General features: G+C 48.0%; 2 protein-coding genes and 1 non-coding gene across 3 annotated transcripts; 2 read left to right on the forward strand and 1 right to left on the reverse strand.

Annotated features, from left to right (window-relative positions):
- Positions 1-2,183: 2,183 nt before the first annotated feature.
- LOC128269937 (conserved oligomeric Golgi complex subunit 7) lies at positions 2,184-5,969 on the forward strand. Its single transcript, XM_053007341.1, has 3 exons — positions 2,184-2,252; positions 2,841-4,863; positions 4,927-5,969. Exons 1-3 carry the CDS (start codon positions 2,184-2,186, stop codon positions 5,094-5,096), a joined length of 2,262 nt encoding a protein of 753 aa, XP_052863301.1. The 3' UTR covers positions 5,097-5,969.
- On the reverse strand, positions 5,223-12,326 carry LOC128274111 (transcription factor Sp4-like). Its single transcript, XM_053012200.1, has 8 exons — positions 12,234-12,326; positions 11,547-11,801; positions 10,986-11,472; positions 9,924-10,349; positions 8,124-9,635; positions 7,825-8,036; positions 7,176-7,331; positions 5,223-6,726 (listed from the first exon to the last, which is right to left on the reverse strand). The coding sequence occupies exons 1-8, from the start codon at positions 12,324-12,326 to the stop codon at positions 6,610-6,612; spliced, it is 3,258 nt and encodes a 1,085-aa protein (XP_052868160.1). The 3' UTR covers positions 5,223-6,609.
- A 2,199-nt stretch (positions 12,327-14,525) lies between these two features.
- Trnam-cau (transfer RNA methionine (anticodon CAU)) lies at positions 14,526-14,598 on the forward strand. The gene has a single exon. It is a non-coding gene; the product is annotated as a tRNA-Met (tRNA).
- The last annotated feature ends 8 nt before the right edge of the window (positions 14,599-14,606 follow it).

Raw genomic sequence — 14,606 nt, forward strand, 5'->3', positions numbered from 1 at the left:
CTGAAACACGGGAACATAAAACTGTTCCAATCACAAAACACTTGCTTTGCGGCCTCTTCGCATACGCACCACCACCAAGCTTGAATTTTTTTGTTTGAAATAATGAATGGGAAATTCTCTTACACGCGCACAAAAATGCGTCCGAATCCGGCAAAAGCTTTTTCTGTTTTGCATTTTTTTCTGTCAACATCCGAGTCAACCTACGAAAATCCCGAAGTTTTCTCTCTCTCGTTTCTCTATCGTTTCTCTCTCATTTTTCTCTTTTCTCTCTTGTTTCTTTGCGCTCTCTCTGGTTTTTCGGACTTCTAGATTCATTCAAAGTTTTTCGAATTCGACGCAGAAATTGAATTCGAAATCAAGGTTTTGAATTGACGGTTTGACGGTAAACCTTCTTCTTCTTTTTCTTCTTTTTTTTGGCGCTACAACCGCTGAGCAGTCTTGGCCTGGCACCAGAAACAATGCTAATCTCTGATGCTCTTCTGTAACATTTAATTTTTACGGACGGGATTGTTAGCCCCGCGCCAACCCCCCTCTATCACGCCGGTATCGGGAATCGAAACCATGGTCGGTTGACGGTAAACCTACTGAGAATATATTTATTGTATTTACTTATTATAATATGTTTACTCGCTGATAGAGCAGTCGGTAGTGCTCTTCGCTGTCACGCAGCTGGCATGGGTTCGATTCCCGATACCGGCGTGACGGGGTGTTGGTGCGCTCGTAAAAAGGAACTGTTACAGAAAGCATCCAGAAATTAACAATGTCTCTGGTGCAGGATAAGACCGCTCAGCGGTTGTTTCCGAAGAAGAAGAAGAAGAGTATGTTCACCAATCAGCAAATGATTGTTCTAATTACCAAATGTGTCAGGTTTATAAAACAGAAACTGTTCCATTATTCATGATTTTAGCATCTAATTTCCTTGAATATCTAAAGGAAGAACATGACACAATAACAGGATAAACACAACGCATTTTTCAAGCAACTAGTAAAAGAAGTACGCCATAAGAGTTCATGCTGACATCCGTTTCATTAATTTGTCTTTATTCATGTTTGAGTAGCGGATGAAACATTGAACTTGTTGTGCCTCAAAGCAGGCCATATGGATAGTTGTAGCTGTAGGCTGAAAAAAGGAACAAGAGTTTCCAAATTAAATACACCGTAACAATGCTGGCATTTTCAAACGTACCTAAACTAGGATATGCTAGGGCACTGTACGGAGAGACAACACTGCTGTAAGGAGAAACGTAGCTGGAGTAGCTGGAGTAGGCGTACGGATACCCTCCGACAGAATAAGCGACCGGGGCCGCGGCCAAGAACTGTGCCTTCGGATCTGGTCTTGGGGCCGCCATCGAACAGGCCACGAGCGCCATAACAAAAACAATCTGGGAAGAGGGAGGCAAATCTTAGCTATCAAAACAGTTCGAAAGAGGTGTCTTGTTGTGATAAATTGAAACACTACTCACCACAATCTTCGCGGCCATTTCGCAGGAGCTAGCACCAAAACTTCGATGATCTGCGACGAGATGATGATGCCACGTTTCGGAGCGCAATGATGTGGAATTCGATCGTTCATAGTTCTTTTATATGACGATCGATGGTGCGTCGAACCAATCCCCTCAAATGGGTTCGAACCTTAGGGAAGTTGAACATCGGCCATTCGCCTCACGTACGACACTGGCGTGCGTAACCCCATCATCCGCGTGGCGCTTAGCCCCAGCACCGTGCGGTAATGAAGTGGGCAATTCAATCGCTATCCTTCGGAAGCATCGGGACCGGTAATCGAAATGAATGAACTAACTCGCGCGCATTAACTGTGAAGAAATATTATCAACCGTGTGTTGTGTGGTGGCCAAAAATCGTGACACCCACAGCTTGACGGTGGTATTAAAATCACCGAAAAAATTGGCTTTAGTCACAGCAAGGTGGCACGTTGTTCGTGCCGAAGATCCGTTGCGCAATGAGTCTAGCAGGGAGCGCCTGGTTTGTTTGTTTTCCGGATTACGAAGAGCGACGTACAGAATTCGGGTGGTGCTTCAGTCCGCTATAGTAACCTTCTTCAGAGGCCAATGTGAACTTGAAAATCACTTATCCAAATAGGCCACTTCCACCAGCGGGATACAGTAGGAATGCGGCCGATCCCAAACAGCGCAATCCTCCTATCTTCGCACGTATCGATGACCATTATGGCCAGCAATAGGCGGAGTACGTGCTGTAGCGAAACGGCCTTGGGAACACCGTTTGGCAACGTCGAGGTAACTTGAACAATGTAGGTGAACTTGAAGCTTGTTTTTTGAACACTACCAACACTTGGGAGCGAAGACGTTTGCTGAAGCATGATTCCCAAAGAACCTTGAAATGCCTTCGATCGCGACACAAATAAGCATTTTTTATCCGCTAGCTAGAGCAACGGTAATGGAGAATCGAAGAAGTAGAAAGGAAACTACCGAGAAGTTTTACAACATTTACATTAGTACAAGATATGTTAGTTAAAGCTCTTTGTTTTACTCTTAAAACATCGCAAGGGAGCACCATTCTGTTGTGCTTATAAAACATAACTCAAATTGCCGGAAATCGAAACTTCCAAACTTTTTTAACGTACAATTTGAACACACCTTACCGCCATCTATCTGTCAGAATATTAAGTGCAAAATGTAAACAAACAGCTGTCATCATTTTCTTCATCATCATCAAATCATCATCATTTTCCAAAACATCAACGTCCACAAATCAGATCTACTAATTGTGCTCCAAAATGGTTTGTAAAATCGCCGAAAGGGCTTAAAATAAAACCCAGAACCGATTGCAAACGGTTCACCGATCTTTTTACTTCCCGGTACCAGGACATAGATGCATTTTGCGGCGAGGATTTCGACGTCAGCACTTGGCTGAACCAATCTTACGAACGAACTGGCGGCAACAAAGAGGCGTTCGTTTCGTCGCTCGTCTCCAAGATGCAACTCTACGTTCAGCATACAAACGTGGCGCTCGAGCAGACGGGTGGCCTAGTGCTTAAGAACGTCCCGCAGGTGATCCACAACGCAAACATGCTGCAGATTGAGACGGGACTGCTGAAGCAGCGCATGAGCCAGGTACAGCGAGAAATTTCGCACCTACATGCCGAGACGGGCGATTGCATGGCTAGCCTGGAGAGGCTGGATTCCGTCAAGGGCCGCCTGCAGAGTTCTAGGCAGTGTTTGCAAGAGGCGGACGGTTGGGGCAAATTGGCCGGAGAGCTGGATGATTTGTTGGAGCGATCGGACATTGATGCGGCCAGCAGCAAATTGTTTTCGCTCCAGAAATCGCTGGCCGCGCAGGTTGGTCTGCACGGACAGTCGGAGCGCGAAGGTCAGGTGGAGTACTTCAAGAATCGCCTGGAAGCCCTGATCAGCCCGTCGGTTGTGGCCGCGTTGCGCTCCCTAGACGGGGCCGCCTGTCGACGGTACGTCGGAATTTTCGAGGGAATCGGCCGGTTGGATCAGTACCGGCAGTACTACCGGACGGTGCTCAAGAGCTTCGTTCACGAGCACTGGCGCAATGCGGTCGAGGGCAGCGAAAGCGGTGGGTCGGACGTGCTGAAAGAGTTTTACGATCTGTTGCTTGAGCTGCTGAAAACGCATCTCCGTTGGTGTGGCCAAACGTTCGGCGCTGTCACTGAATGTGTCCTAGCCATCGCCGATGCGCTCGAAAATCTCGAACCAACACGCGAAAGCGTTGTTCGTAGTGCACTCAAGCGTTCGAGCGACAAGTTTTGGACGTTGAAGCAATTCGCCCACGTGAACGTGGCCGCCGGTGGCCAGATGGAGCTGTGGGCACGCGGGGGTCCACAGCAAGAAGTGAGCAAGTGCACCGACGAATCCGTTCTGGATCGGCTCTCGGGTGCAATGTTCACTTATTTTGGCATATTCCTCAAAGAGTATCCGACACTGGAAAACGCGCACCTGGAAGCGGCATTGCAGAACCTGACGATCGTTGGCACGACACCGTCGGACAGTGTCCACAACCTCGAAAGTGCCAACACGAAGGTCATTCGCTGGACAACGGAAGCTCTGACACGGTGCGAAGAAATTACGCAGAACTGTGCTCTTCTGTCGCTCGGAAGCGTCCTGCAGAACTATCTGGTGGCCTATCTGGATCATTACAATCGCTGCCAAAAGCACCTGGCCGCCAGTCAGCAGAATCAGACTGACTGGAATTTGCTGCAACTGAGCGTCGTACTCCTACAGTGTCTCGGAACATTCCGCCAGACCGTGCAGGAAGCGGAGCAAACATTCGTCCGCAGTGTACTGGCCAAACAGAGCCAAATGGCCACGGGTAAAGCTGTAGCGCGCTTCGCTTACCGCCTGCAAACGAAGGGCGACGCGAATGAGTTGGAAAAATTGGCCACCACATTCCAGCAAACCATGGCCGACGGATCGGGCTCGACCGTGGAGTACTTTGCCGAGTTCCACGAGCGCATGAAGCGGACGTGTGAAGACATTCACGATACGCTCCTGCGCATCGCTTTTTCGCCCATCACAAACCACCTTAAGCAACTGGAAGCGAACGGAAGCGGCACCGTGGGAGCATCATCTATGCCGGCCGACAGCTTGCCCGACTTCAGCTACGCCCCGCAAGAATACATCACCCTCATTTGTCAGTATTTGCTGACCCTACCGCAACATCTCGAACCACTGCTGTTTGCGCCGGCTCCCGTTCTAAAGGCAGTGCTCGAAGTAGCGGACACTCGGTACACCTCGAGCCGTCCCTGTGCCGATGTGTTTCTCGCGCTGATCGTCGAAGAATCGGAAGCGTTGTACGTGGAGCAGATCGAGAACATTTGCTCGCTTGCCCCATCCGAAGCGAAGCAACTGGCCACCGATATTGGTAAGCTGCCGCGTTTTCTAGCGCGGAAGGAGCACATCATATTCACACAATGTCTTTCGCTAGAATACTTTGGCAGTGTGCTGGAGGAAATGGGACAATCGCTGGGCAACAATCTGCAACAGACGGTCAAACTATTGCGGGCGCCCCTGGAATCGTACTCTGCCGCGGCTGCTGGCTGTGATCCAATGTTGGTGGCAGCCATCCGACAAAAGCGAAACCTCGTTTCTTGCTGAGGGTGATGCCGAGATAGAAGTAGAATATATTACATTGGTTCATTCCCTGCGTAGAACGTCGGGCCTTCAACAGCTTCAGCCGAAAACACGAAAACAAGGAATTTATACGAGACATTTTCAGCACGTTGAATTTTATTAATGACCTCCTTAACATTTGCTACCCGTTCGCGGCGCGCCTTTCTTTCGCTGCTGCTGCCATTTCATCAATATGTACAGTATTAATTACAGAAACACGCTTCGCTAGCTGCTGTGCACAGAAGAAATTACTAACACGGGCGTCCGGAACGTTCTAAAACATTTTTTTTCTCTCATCGACGATCCGGATCAGTAATGGATCATGAATTATTTTGCAATTGTTTTGTCACCATAACACATATTGAGGCGTTCAGCAAACCGTTCCACCGTTCTCTGAGCCAAGTTGGCCTTCAAACAGATCAGAGATGAACAATTTGACGATCGATGACGATCGTGAGTTCTTCTTCCATGGAGAAAACCGTCTTAAAACGTGCCCTTGCACGAGCTGCCTGTGACTTAGAAACACCCGGTCGGACATTGGCGCTGGATAGAATCTGCGGGTGGCCGCACGTACAGCTTGCTAAACCTATTTGATCAGTGAGTTTAATTTTTCGTAGTTTTTCGTGACGCTTGCGAACGACAATATCGGCCCGCTTATCGGAAGGTACAGAAGAATATTTTTAAAAGATGTCACGAGTTTAAACTATTCCGCTCAGTACGAAAGCGTTTCAAGATTTGGCTTAAAAAATAAGTCGTTTTCTGATGCTAACGACAGCAGGTGTACAGAAGCTTCAAACAGAAACATGGTCACCGGAATGCGAATGAACTATTCACAGTGATGCATTAAATTATACAAGCCACGCACAACCGCTCGCTGCCCGCGCGCTGCTCGTTCTATTTCAGCTAGATGAACGTAAAAAGAAAGAAACCATCTGCTAGTCAAATTCAACAAATTTTACCTATGCAAAGCTTGCCGATTCAAACGTAAACCAAGTCTGTGCAGGCACCGAATCGCTCGTGCCCAAATCCTTTCCTTTTGCTTTTATAAATAATCTAAAATCGTGAGGCACGATTGTCTACTTTCGAATCGAAAGTATTACCCCACAAACCGGCCTCTTATCATTAATCCATTCGTAAAACGTCGATTCGTTGCACTTGAATGGCGTAACGCACTGCAACACCTTGAGAGATGCAGAGTTCAATTTGATTAAATAGACATAAACTATACGATCGTGTTCGGTCGATCGGGTACTCCGTAAACGGCATATTCTAGGTATGGTCGACATCGTGGTCGCAAACACCAACGACGACTATTCGTACGGCGGTCGAAGTAAAAGAGAATCGACAGGAGCGTCCAAAGTCCGAATGAAATCGATCGATCGTTTGCATGGCCTTTTGCAGTGCCCGAAGGCACCACAACAAAGCACGGCGCGTGTGCCCGTCACGTTTTACACCTCTAGGATCTGGAGGCCGTCCGCGCCTTCAGACTGGGGTGCCACTAGTTGGATTCTATGGCCTGTTGCTGTTCGGTGTCGTCGGGACTGATAGTGATCATCATTTTCTCGTCCGAGCTATCGTTGCTATCGGATGAGGCCGACATATTCGATCCGATTTCCTGCAGAAGAACAAGTAGAACAGCGTCAGCAAACTGAGGAACAGTCGTAAACAGTTTTACGGTAAACGTATAAACTACACACACTATTCTATGGTTAATGGTTTGAACTTTTTCAGCACCCTATTTTATCAACTTTTTCTTGAGCTTTTGAAGAAAGGCGTGATTTATGAACCGTCTGCACCCATGCTGTATAACATTGAGGCACAATGCTAAGGAATCATGCCATCTACACTAGGAAAAACGTCTTTCTTTGCGACACATACATTAGCCGAAAACTTTACGAAACATGATTGCTTATTGAGGAAATACTAAATCTACGACCCAAAAGCCTCCCGAATAGTAGCAATTCTGAACTACGAGCAACAGAACACAGAAACGATTGGAAGCGTAACTCCGGAGTCCGTCGTTCAGCTCCCTGATTCACAGTTTTTTTAACAGTACGTTTTTACCTTCAGTTCGACCACTGTGCAAGACGAATCGGGCGGAATCGGGGCGTCTTGACACTGATCGTCATTCTCCAGTATGTAGCCGTCCAACATTTCATCCTCGTCCTGATCTTCCTCACCATTCGTTTCGTCTTCGGTAGCCTTTTCATCCTCACCATCCTAGTGTGTGACGAGCAACGACCGTCGACCGACCACGACCGGCCCCAAGCGCAGGAGTAACGCAAAATGGTTGCAGTGGCGTAAAACGTTAAATTAAAACAATAGAAAATATGCAAAATTATAAGAAAACTACAAAGTGTGATTGAAACAATATAAATTTTAGCAGAAAAAGGAAAAGAACATATAAGAGATCAACAAACGAAGGAGAACAACCAAACACCAATAGTAGTAGTAGAACGAAACGCTAATGCTGAAGTCAATAAGAGCAAGTAAACCAAACCCATCAACGACCGAAAAGCGTGAAAACAGGTGTTTGGCCCGTAATTGTTTTGTATCTGAATACTACAGTGAGAACAGTAACTGGTACGAAACATCAAACGTGTGCGTAAATCTAGCTATCAAACAGTATCCAGCTTCCAGGGAATAACCGATCTACTTTGAAATGCACTGATGCATCACACTACACCGCAACCAGTTGACCCTGACCACTTACCTCATAGCCGTACCGCTCCAAGCCGTCCTTTTTCAGCTTGCTGTGGGTCCGTATGTGCTTCGAGAGGTGGTCGCTGCGCATGAACTTTTTGTTGCACTCGATGCACTCGAACCGCTTCTCGCCGGTGTGCGTCCGCCGATGGCGCTGGAGTTCATCGGAGCGAGTGAAGCGCTTCCCGCAGTACGGCCAGTGGCACACGAACGGCCGCTCGCCTGTGGGCAGGATTTCAAAAACGATCCACAACTATTTAATGGTTCTTGCTCCGTTCAAGCGGAGTGGCTGGGTGCGCTAGGTCTTACCGGTATGCCAGCGGAGGTGTGCCCGCAGGTGCGACGTCTTCCCGTACACCTTGTTGCAGCCACTGACGTGGCAGATGTGTTGCTTCTTGCGATCCGTCGGACCCTCTCCCTTCAGCTCGCAGTTCGGGCAGGTGCAAGCCACCCGGCGGATTCGCTGCCGCGCCGCGTTGCCACTGTTGTTGTTGTTATTGGTATTTGGCAGGATGGGCGTCAGGGAGGAAACGTGCTTCCGCCGCACGATGACCGGCGGCGCAACACTTTCGCCGCCGACACTGATATTTACGTTGACCGATGTCTGGTTCGGGGTGCTGACGATCTCGGTACCGCCGCCAACCTTCCGGTGGTGCGTCGTCGTCGTGGTTGTGGTGGTGGTAGTGGTCGAACCTCCGCCACCACCGCCGACCGCCGTCACTATCTGTGCAGGAGGGGGACTACTACTTCTACCAACACTGACCGCACCCACCGGGGGGGTGGGCTGGATGGGAATGGGAGCGTTGTTGTTGGTGCTGCTGTTGTTTTCCTGCTTGATAAAGCACTTAGCGGGTTCGCTTGGATCCTGCTTTATACTTGATAGTGGATGCGCCGTTGCCTGCTGTAGGGCTGCGGCTGCCATAGCCTGCTGCTGTTGCTGCTGCTGTGGCTGCTGCGACCCTGCTTGTGTTACTACCGGGTTCAACTGAGGCTGCGGCGCTGCTGTTTGCGGTTGAACCGGTTGCATGAAATTTGTCGGTATCACTTGGATGTTCCCGATGCCGGGAATGTTTTGCACTGGGATCGCCTGCAATCCCGCGATTCCGGGCATCTGGCGGAGCTGCTGCAGAGAGCCCTGCGGTAGCACGGTTATCTGCTGCCCCACTGGCGGCCCTGCGATTGTTATGGGCTGAGGTCCAGGTTGGCCAGCAGTTTGCTGCTGTTGCTGCTGCTGCTGCTGCGCCTGTTGGTGGTGGCCGGCGGCACCTATCGGCGCCCCAGAGTTCCCCGAGGCGGCTGCTGCTGCGGCGGCTACCGCCAGCTGGGCGGCCACAGCTTGTTGGTGCTGTTGCTGTTGCTGCTGCTGTTGTACCGCTTGCTGCTGCTGCTGCTGTTGCTGCTGCTGCTGGTGGGCTCCGTTTGGATCTTGAGCCGCTGAAGCGGCCGCTCCAACCACCATCGGCCCGCCGGTTGCACCGTTAGACAGCGGTTGTCCGGCGGCCTGTGCCGACTGCTGTAGAATGATGTTGGGATGCATGGAAGCGGTCTGCAGGCCCGCGAGTGGGTTTAGCGACGTCAGCTGTATCTGCTGTATCTGACCACTGGGCGTCAGAATGCTGGCCATTTGTGGTATTTGCGGTATGACCTGCATCTGCGGTTGCATCACCGAACCAAATGTTTGCACCGGCATGTGCAACGTTTGGTACACGGTTTGACCGTTTGGGGTCGTTATGGGCACCTGCACCGGAATGGTTTGCTGCATCGGGAACTGCAGCACTTGCGGCAGGGTGGTACCCGCTGGACGAACTTGCACATTTTGTCCTACAAGAGACGGAGAAAAGGTATTTTTAGGTAACCATCGTCCAAGAAGCACCCCAATTCATCGTCCGACACATCATCTGGTGGGGAAACTAGGTCTCAATCAACTTTGCTGTTGTCGTTTTTACTAGCTAGCCAACTACGTGAGATAAATCAAATGAGACTATTTACCGAAACCGATAAACCACCCAAACCAAAGAACAATTCACATCCGCCCCGAAGCGGTCGAGAACGATACAATACGTTGTGATAGTGTCGATGTCTGTGCGCGTACGCCAACCTTGCAATTACCTCCTTCCAGTTTGATCGTGGTTATGTTGTTAGGTATTAGATTTTGGGCCGCCACCGTCGAAGCCGGAACTTGTATGTTCGTGCCAGGGATCGTTATCATCGTCTGTTGCAACTGTTGTTGCAGCTGCTGCTGTGCTGCGGCAGCCTGCTGCTGTGCAACGAATTGCTGCTGCACGATCTGCTGCTGAGATTGTTGCTGCTGCTGAGATTGTTGCTGCTGTTGTGCTGCTGCCGTACTTTGTTGCTGTTGCGCTTGTTGTTGTGCTTGTTGTTGTGCCTGTTGTTGATGGCTGTTGCTGTTGTTGTGGGCTTGCTGTTGCTGCTGCTGTTGCTGCTGCTGCTGCTGCTGCTGCTGCCCTGCTGTTTGAGCCGTCCCCAGGGGTATTGTTATATTAGTGCCCGGAATGGTAAGCGTAGCTTGACCAGCTGCATGGAAAAAGAACAATTCAAGCGAAAGGTTGGTTGGGTGCGTTGCGTGAACGTAAACAGTGATCAATTGTTAGTCAGGGTATACCGGTATGAAAACGAGCGTTGGCCAAATGAAACAGAGGTGATGTTTACAGGGGAAATAGGTGTAAAATACGGACATTGAGTATTCAACATAAGAAGGTGGTGTGTGGTTATACAAGTACGCTATCGGCATGAAGTTAGTTTGAGCAGGGAACGAAGCACGTTAACATTAACTATGGTTCATTTTTCTTAGTATGTAGGTCCATAACACCAAACACCCTACTACTGATAAAAAATTGTGCTCCGAATAATCTAACCAAAACAAATTATTCTAATGTACACATATTGTCTAATAATGTTCCCTTTGGCGAGTCAACTCAAGTGGAGAATAAAACTGCTGTGTATAGTGTTCTATTTGGCGTGGCAGCACACAGTAATTTCTCTCTGTGTATTGTTTCAACCCGCACAGGAGCATCTCCTCTGGACCAGCTCCAAATGACGATAGGTGCTGAGTGATTGTGCGCAAGTGCAAGAGTTTCATTTTTGATCACCAAAGCCTCTTCACAATCTACAGCACACCCAAGTAGATACGCCGTCACCATAGGATCTTACCGTTCGGTAGTTGCACGGCCTGTGTCATGTTTTGCAGAAAATTCGCCGGCATAACTCCGCCGTTCGGTGCGCGAATGATCTGCCCGGAAGATGTAATGAACGCGGGCTGGCCGTTGATCTGTACGGCCTGGGCACCGGCAGCCGCGAGCTGCTGATTCTGCTGCAACCCTCCTGGAACGAATAGCGCTTCCTGGCCGTCGAGATTTATCGTCTGCACCGGTTGGAGCATTTGGAAGAGCCCGTTCGGGTTCTGTATCAACTGGCCACCACCGCCCTGCAGAAATTGCTGAGGAATGCCCTGGAGGTTGACAATCTGCGGTTGCTGCATTTGCGGCGGAGAGGTAACGAATGTTTTGACCGGTGTGCCCACCGGCGTGGTGGTGCTGCCCGATCCTGCCGACACTTGGACCGGCGTTCCGTCCGGTGCGGTCAGAGCATTCAGCTGATGTTGAGGCAGAAAGTTTTGTAGTTGCTGCAAAGTAATGACCTACGAATAGAACGGCCCAAGGGGAACAGTTAGTGGCCGAAAGCTAGCAAGTCCCAGCACCCATATCCCCCTACCTGAGGTTGTCCTTGCGCTGAAACCTGTTGTATTTGTGCTTGAAGTTGCGCCTGTTGCTGGGCATGCTGTTGCTGAGCAACCGCTTGCTGCTGAGCAGCGTGTTGCTGTGCGGCTGCGTGCTGCTGTGCCTGCTGTTGCGCTTGTTGCTGGGCTTGCTGGGCTTGCTGTTGTTGTTGCAGCTGCTGCTGAACATGCTGCGATGCCGTACTTTGTGGCTGCGAAGCAGCCATGATTGCCGCATTCAGTTCGTTACCCTTTTCGGGTTTGAGGAAGCAGACGGAACGGATTAAAAGTTAGTTTTGAACACGGGCAAGTGTGTGCAAGTGATTAAATGAAAGTGAAATAAAATTTACACATAGACCAAAAACGTATAGCGTAATAAAGAAACAAACCATGAACGTAAGCATTTCACAAACGAAAGCAATGTTAGCAGAATTTTAGTCACCCGCTTCGCACGATTAATAACAGTGCATGTTTAAACGAAAGTTTTGCAGAGGGTTAAACGATGAGAGAGAACAATCACAAAACCGTGGCCAAGGAAAACAATTAGATTAAAAAACCATTTATCAAATGCATGGAGTAAAGAATGAGAATTGGAAACCAAACACCAAAACACGAAATGGCAGAGATTGTGTCGAAATGGCAAAGAATAGGGATGAGAAATTGGAAGATATCACCGAACGGACCTGTAATCCTTGGGCTTGTAGCTGTGCTACCACCGAGGCACTGACGATTCGTATCTCCTGCCCCGGTGCTAATGCACCTTGGCCGGTATCCATCGTGACGGAGTCCGGCTTCTATATCGACATGTAGTCTAGTAGTATTTTTATTATTTTTAAAAATCGTGACGTTGTGACGAGAGACATTATCTATTCAAACGTGACGGCTGTATGAATCTAGAAAAATTCAAATTATCGAATCAAAACAAGAAAGTGTAAGTTTCTGGGAAATACAGTAAATACCCTACGAGGAAATGAGTTTCCATGCAAATATTGTACAGCAGTGAAATGGATAAGTATGTTAAAAATCTAAACTTTGGAACTTTCAATATTGAAACATACGAATCTAAGGGGGAACAAAAAAAAACTTCACCATCGGTAGGAATGGTAAGCCTTCTTCGATGGCTTGTTTCCAAAAAGAATGTTTTGGCAGTAACACAGTGAGCTATGACGTTATGTTTTTGCTTTGCTTGTTGATGGATGCTGCAAAATGCTCTTTAAATTCGTGTAAATTCTTCTGCCAGTAAGTGGGATTGGCAATAAAATGTTTAGAAAGTGTACCAATAATTTCAACACATATTCCAGGTGCGTGCTTTACATTTGTTGCTGCAGCTCATTGGCCTTCTTACTGTTTCGCACTACTTGGGAGGAACAGATCCTGTCCTTCAATCGCTCCAACAAAGGCACAGTTATACTATTTTGGAAAACTCTTCAACCTTGGTATTAATTATACACTAACGAACGGCACTTTAACTGGCGAAACTACTTCTCTTCACGAAACATCCTTTAACATTTGGTCCGACCATCTTGGTGATCAGATGATGTGTTTCGCGCGAACGTACCTTGCTGATATTTTGGACTGTTTCATTCTTCCCTTTCATCGACGTTGCTTCGTCTGGATCATCCAACTGCACTTTGAGTTTTTTAACCCTCTTCGCCATGTTCAAAGCAAGACTTTCTGTGTGTTTTCCTATGAACCATCAGATAAAGTACTTCACAACAGAGGATGCAAAAGACCCACAGCAAACACTGGTTCTATTTATAATGTACAAAACGATTGCACTAGCACTTTCTTCGTGTTTTATTGGCTGACGAATGCATCAGACACTGGATTAATGCTATTGTTTTGGTGTTGCGTTGCCACAGAATTGCTTTCCAGTCCGTTTTTCTCCGGCCAGCAAATGTTTGATACTTTTCTTTCGATGTAACCATTCACAAATGCGACAAACGATGCTTGTTTTTCGTCCACGAACGCCGCTCCGTTTTTTCTTTTCGATAGAGAAGCATTTCACGCACACACCACCGAATCCCGTGCGTTTATGCCCGAGGTTTCGAAAGTTCGTCTTTGCGCCATCTATTGGAAAAAAGTTAAACTAAAAATCGAACGCCGAAAAAAATAAAATCGATGTGGAAAAAGTTGCGACGAAGTATTATATGAAAAACTAAAGTAGGTGTTGTATGAAAAACTAAAGGAGAGGTTTTCTATGAAAAACTAATGCAAGTTCGTTCTCTTTCTGGTAACAATCCTGGCGAGTATTCTGGCGTTCGTTCGATTGACCAACCGATTCTCGAGGGCTGTTTTGGGTTTCGCTCGCACACTCATTCGCTTTCGCTTCCTCATACACGGCCCGGTAGGAATTCCTCCCCTTTCTGAACGGGTGCTGCTTCCTTCGGGCGTTTTATACAGGACGAAAGTCCTCGAAGTGCCGGGCTCGAAACGCCTGTTAACTCTCGGGCCGTACGAATCCCGGATGCTCACTCCCAACATCTCGCCCGAGTGGCCAACGGCCCCGTTTGTTGGACTGACTGCCCAATGAGCATTTTACAAACATTACGCTTGCTGTGACTCTGCTTCGGGGAGTGTCCTTTCGAAGAAGAAGTAATTGAAAACAAATTTGTTTCTTATTGATTGTAGAAAAACTGTAGGTCGGAATGTAGGCGGTATCGCTTGGAATTGACGGTATGGACGATAGTTGGTAGGGAAAAATCGAGTCCGAGGGAAAAATCGAGTATATAAAAAATCTTTTTTAACCTCTTTGCTTCATGCTCTTCACATCTCTTCATCTGCGCTTCTCGATTATACTTTGCAACAAGGTTATGCTTTTGTATTTTGGATCTTATTTATTAGTTTTTGCATAGCGGTTTTGTTTAACTAACCTATAGTGTCAGTAAAATATGATTACCTTTTAATCGATTATAAAGGACTTTAATATAATGTACTTTTGTTCTAGTATGGCCATAAACATAGCGTTTCGCGAAGCCTCGATAGCGCAGTCGGTAGCGCGTAAGTCTCATAATCTTAAGGTCGTGAGTTCGATCCTCACTCGGGGCATTAAACTT

Source organism: Anopheles cruzii, chromosome 3 (genome assembly GCF_943734635.1).
Source record: "Anopheles cruzii chromosome 3, idAnoCruzAS_RS32_06, whole genome shotgun sequence".
In the NCBI taxonomy this organism is placed as follows: Eukaryota; Metazoa; Arthropoda; class Insecta; order Diptera; family Culicidae; genus Anopheles; species Anopheles cruzii.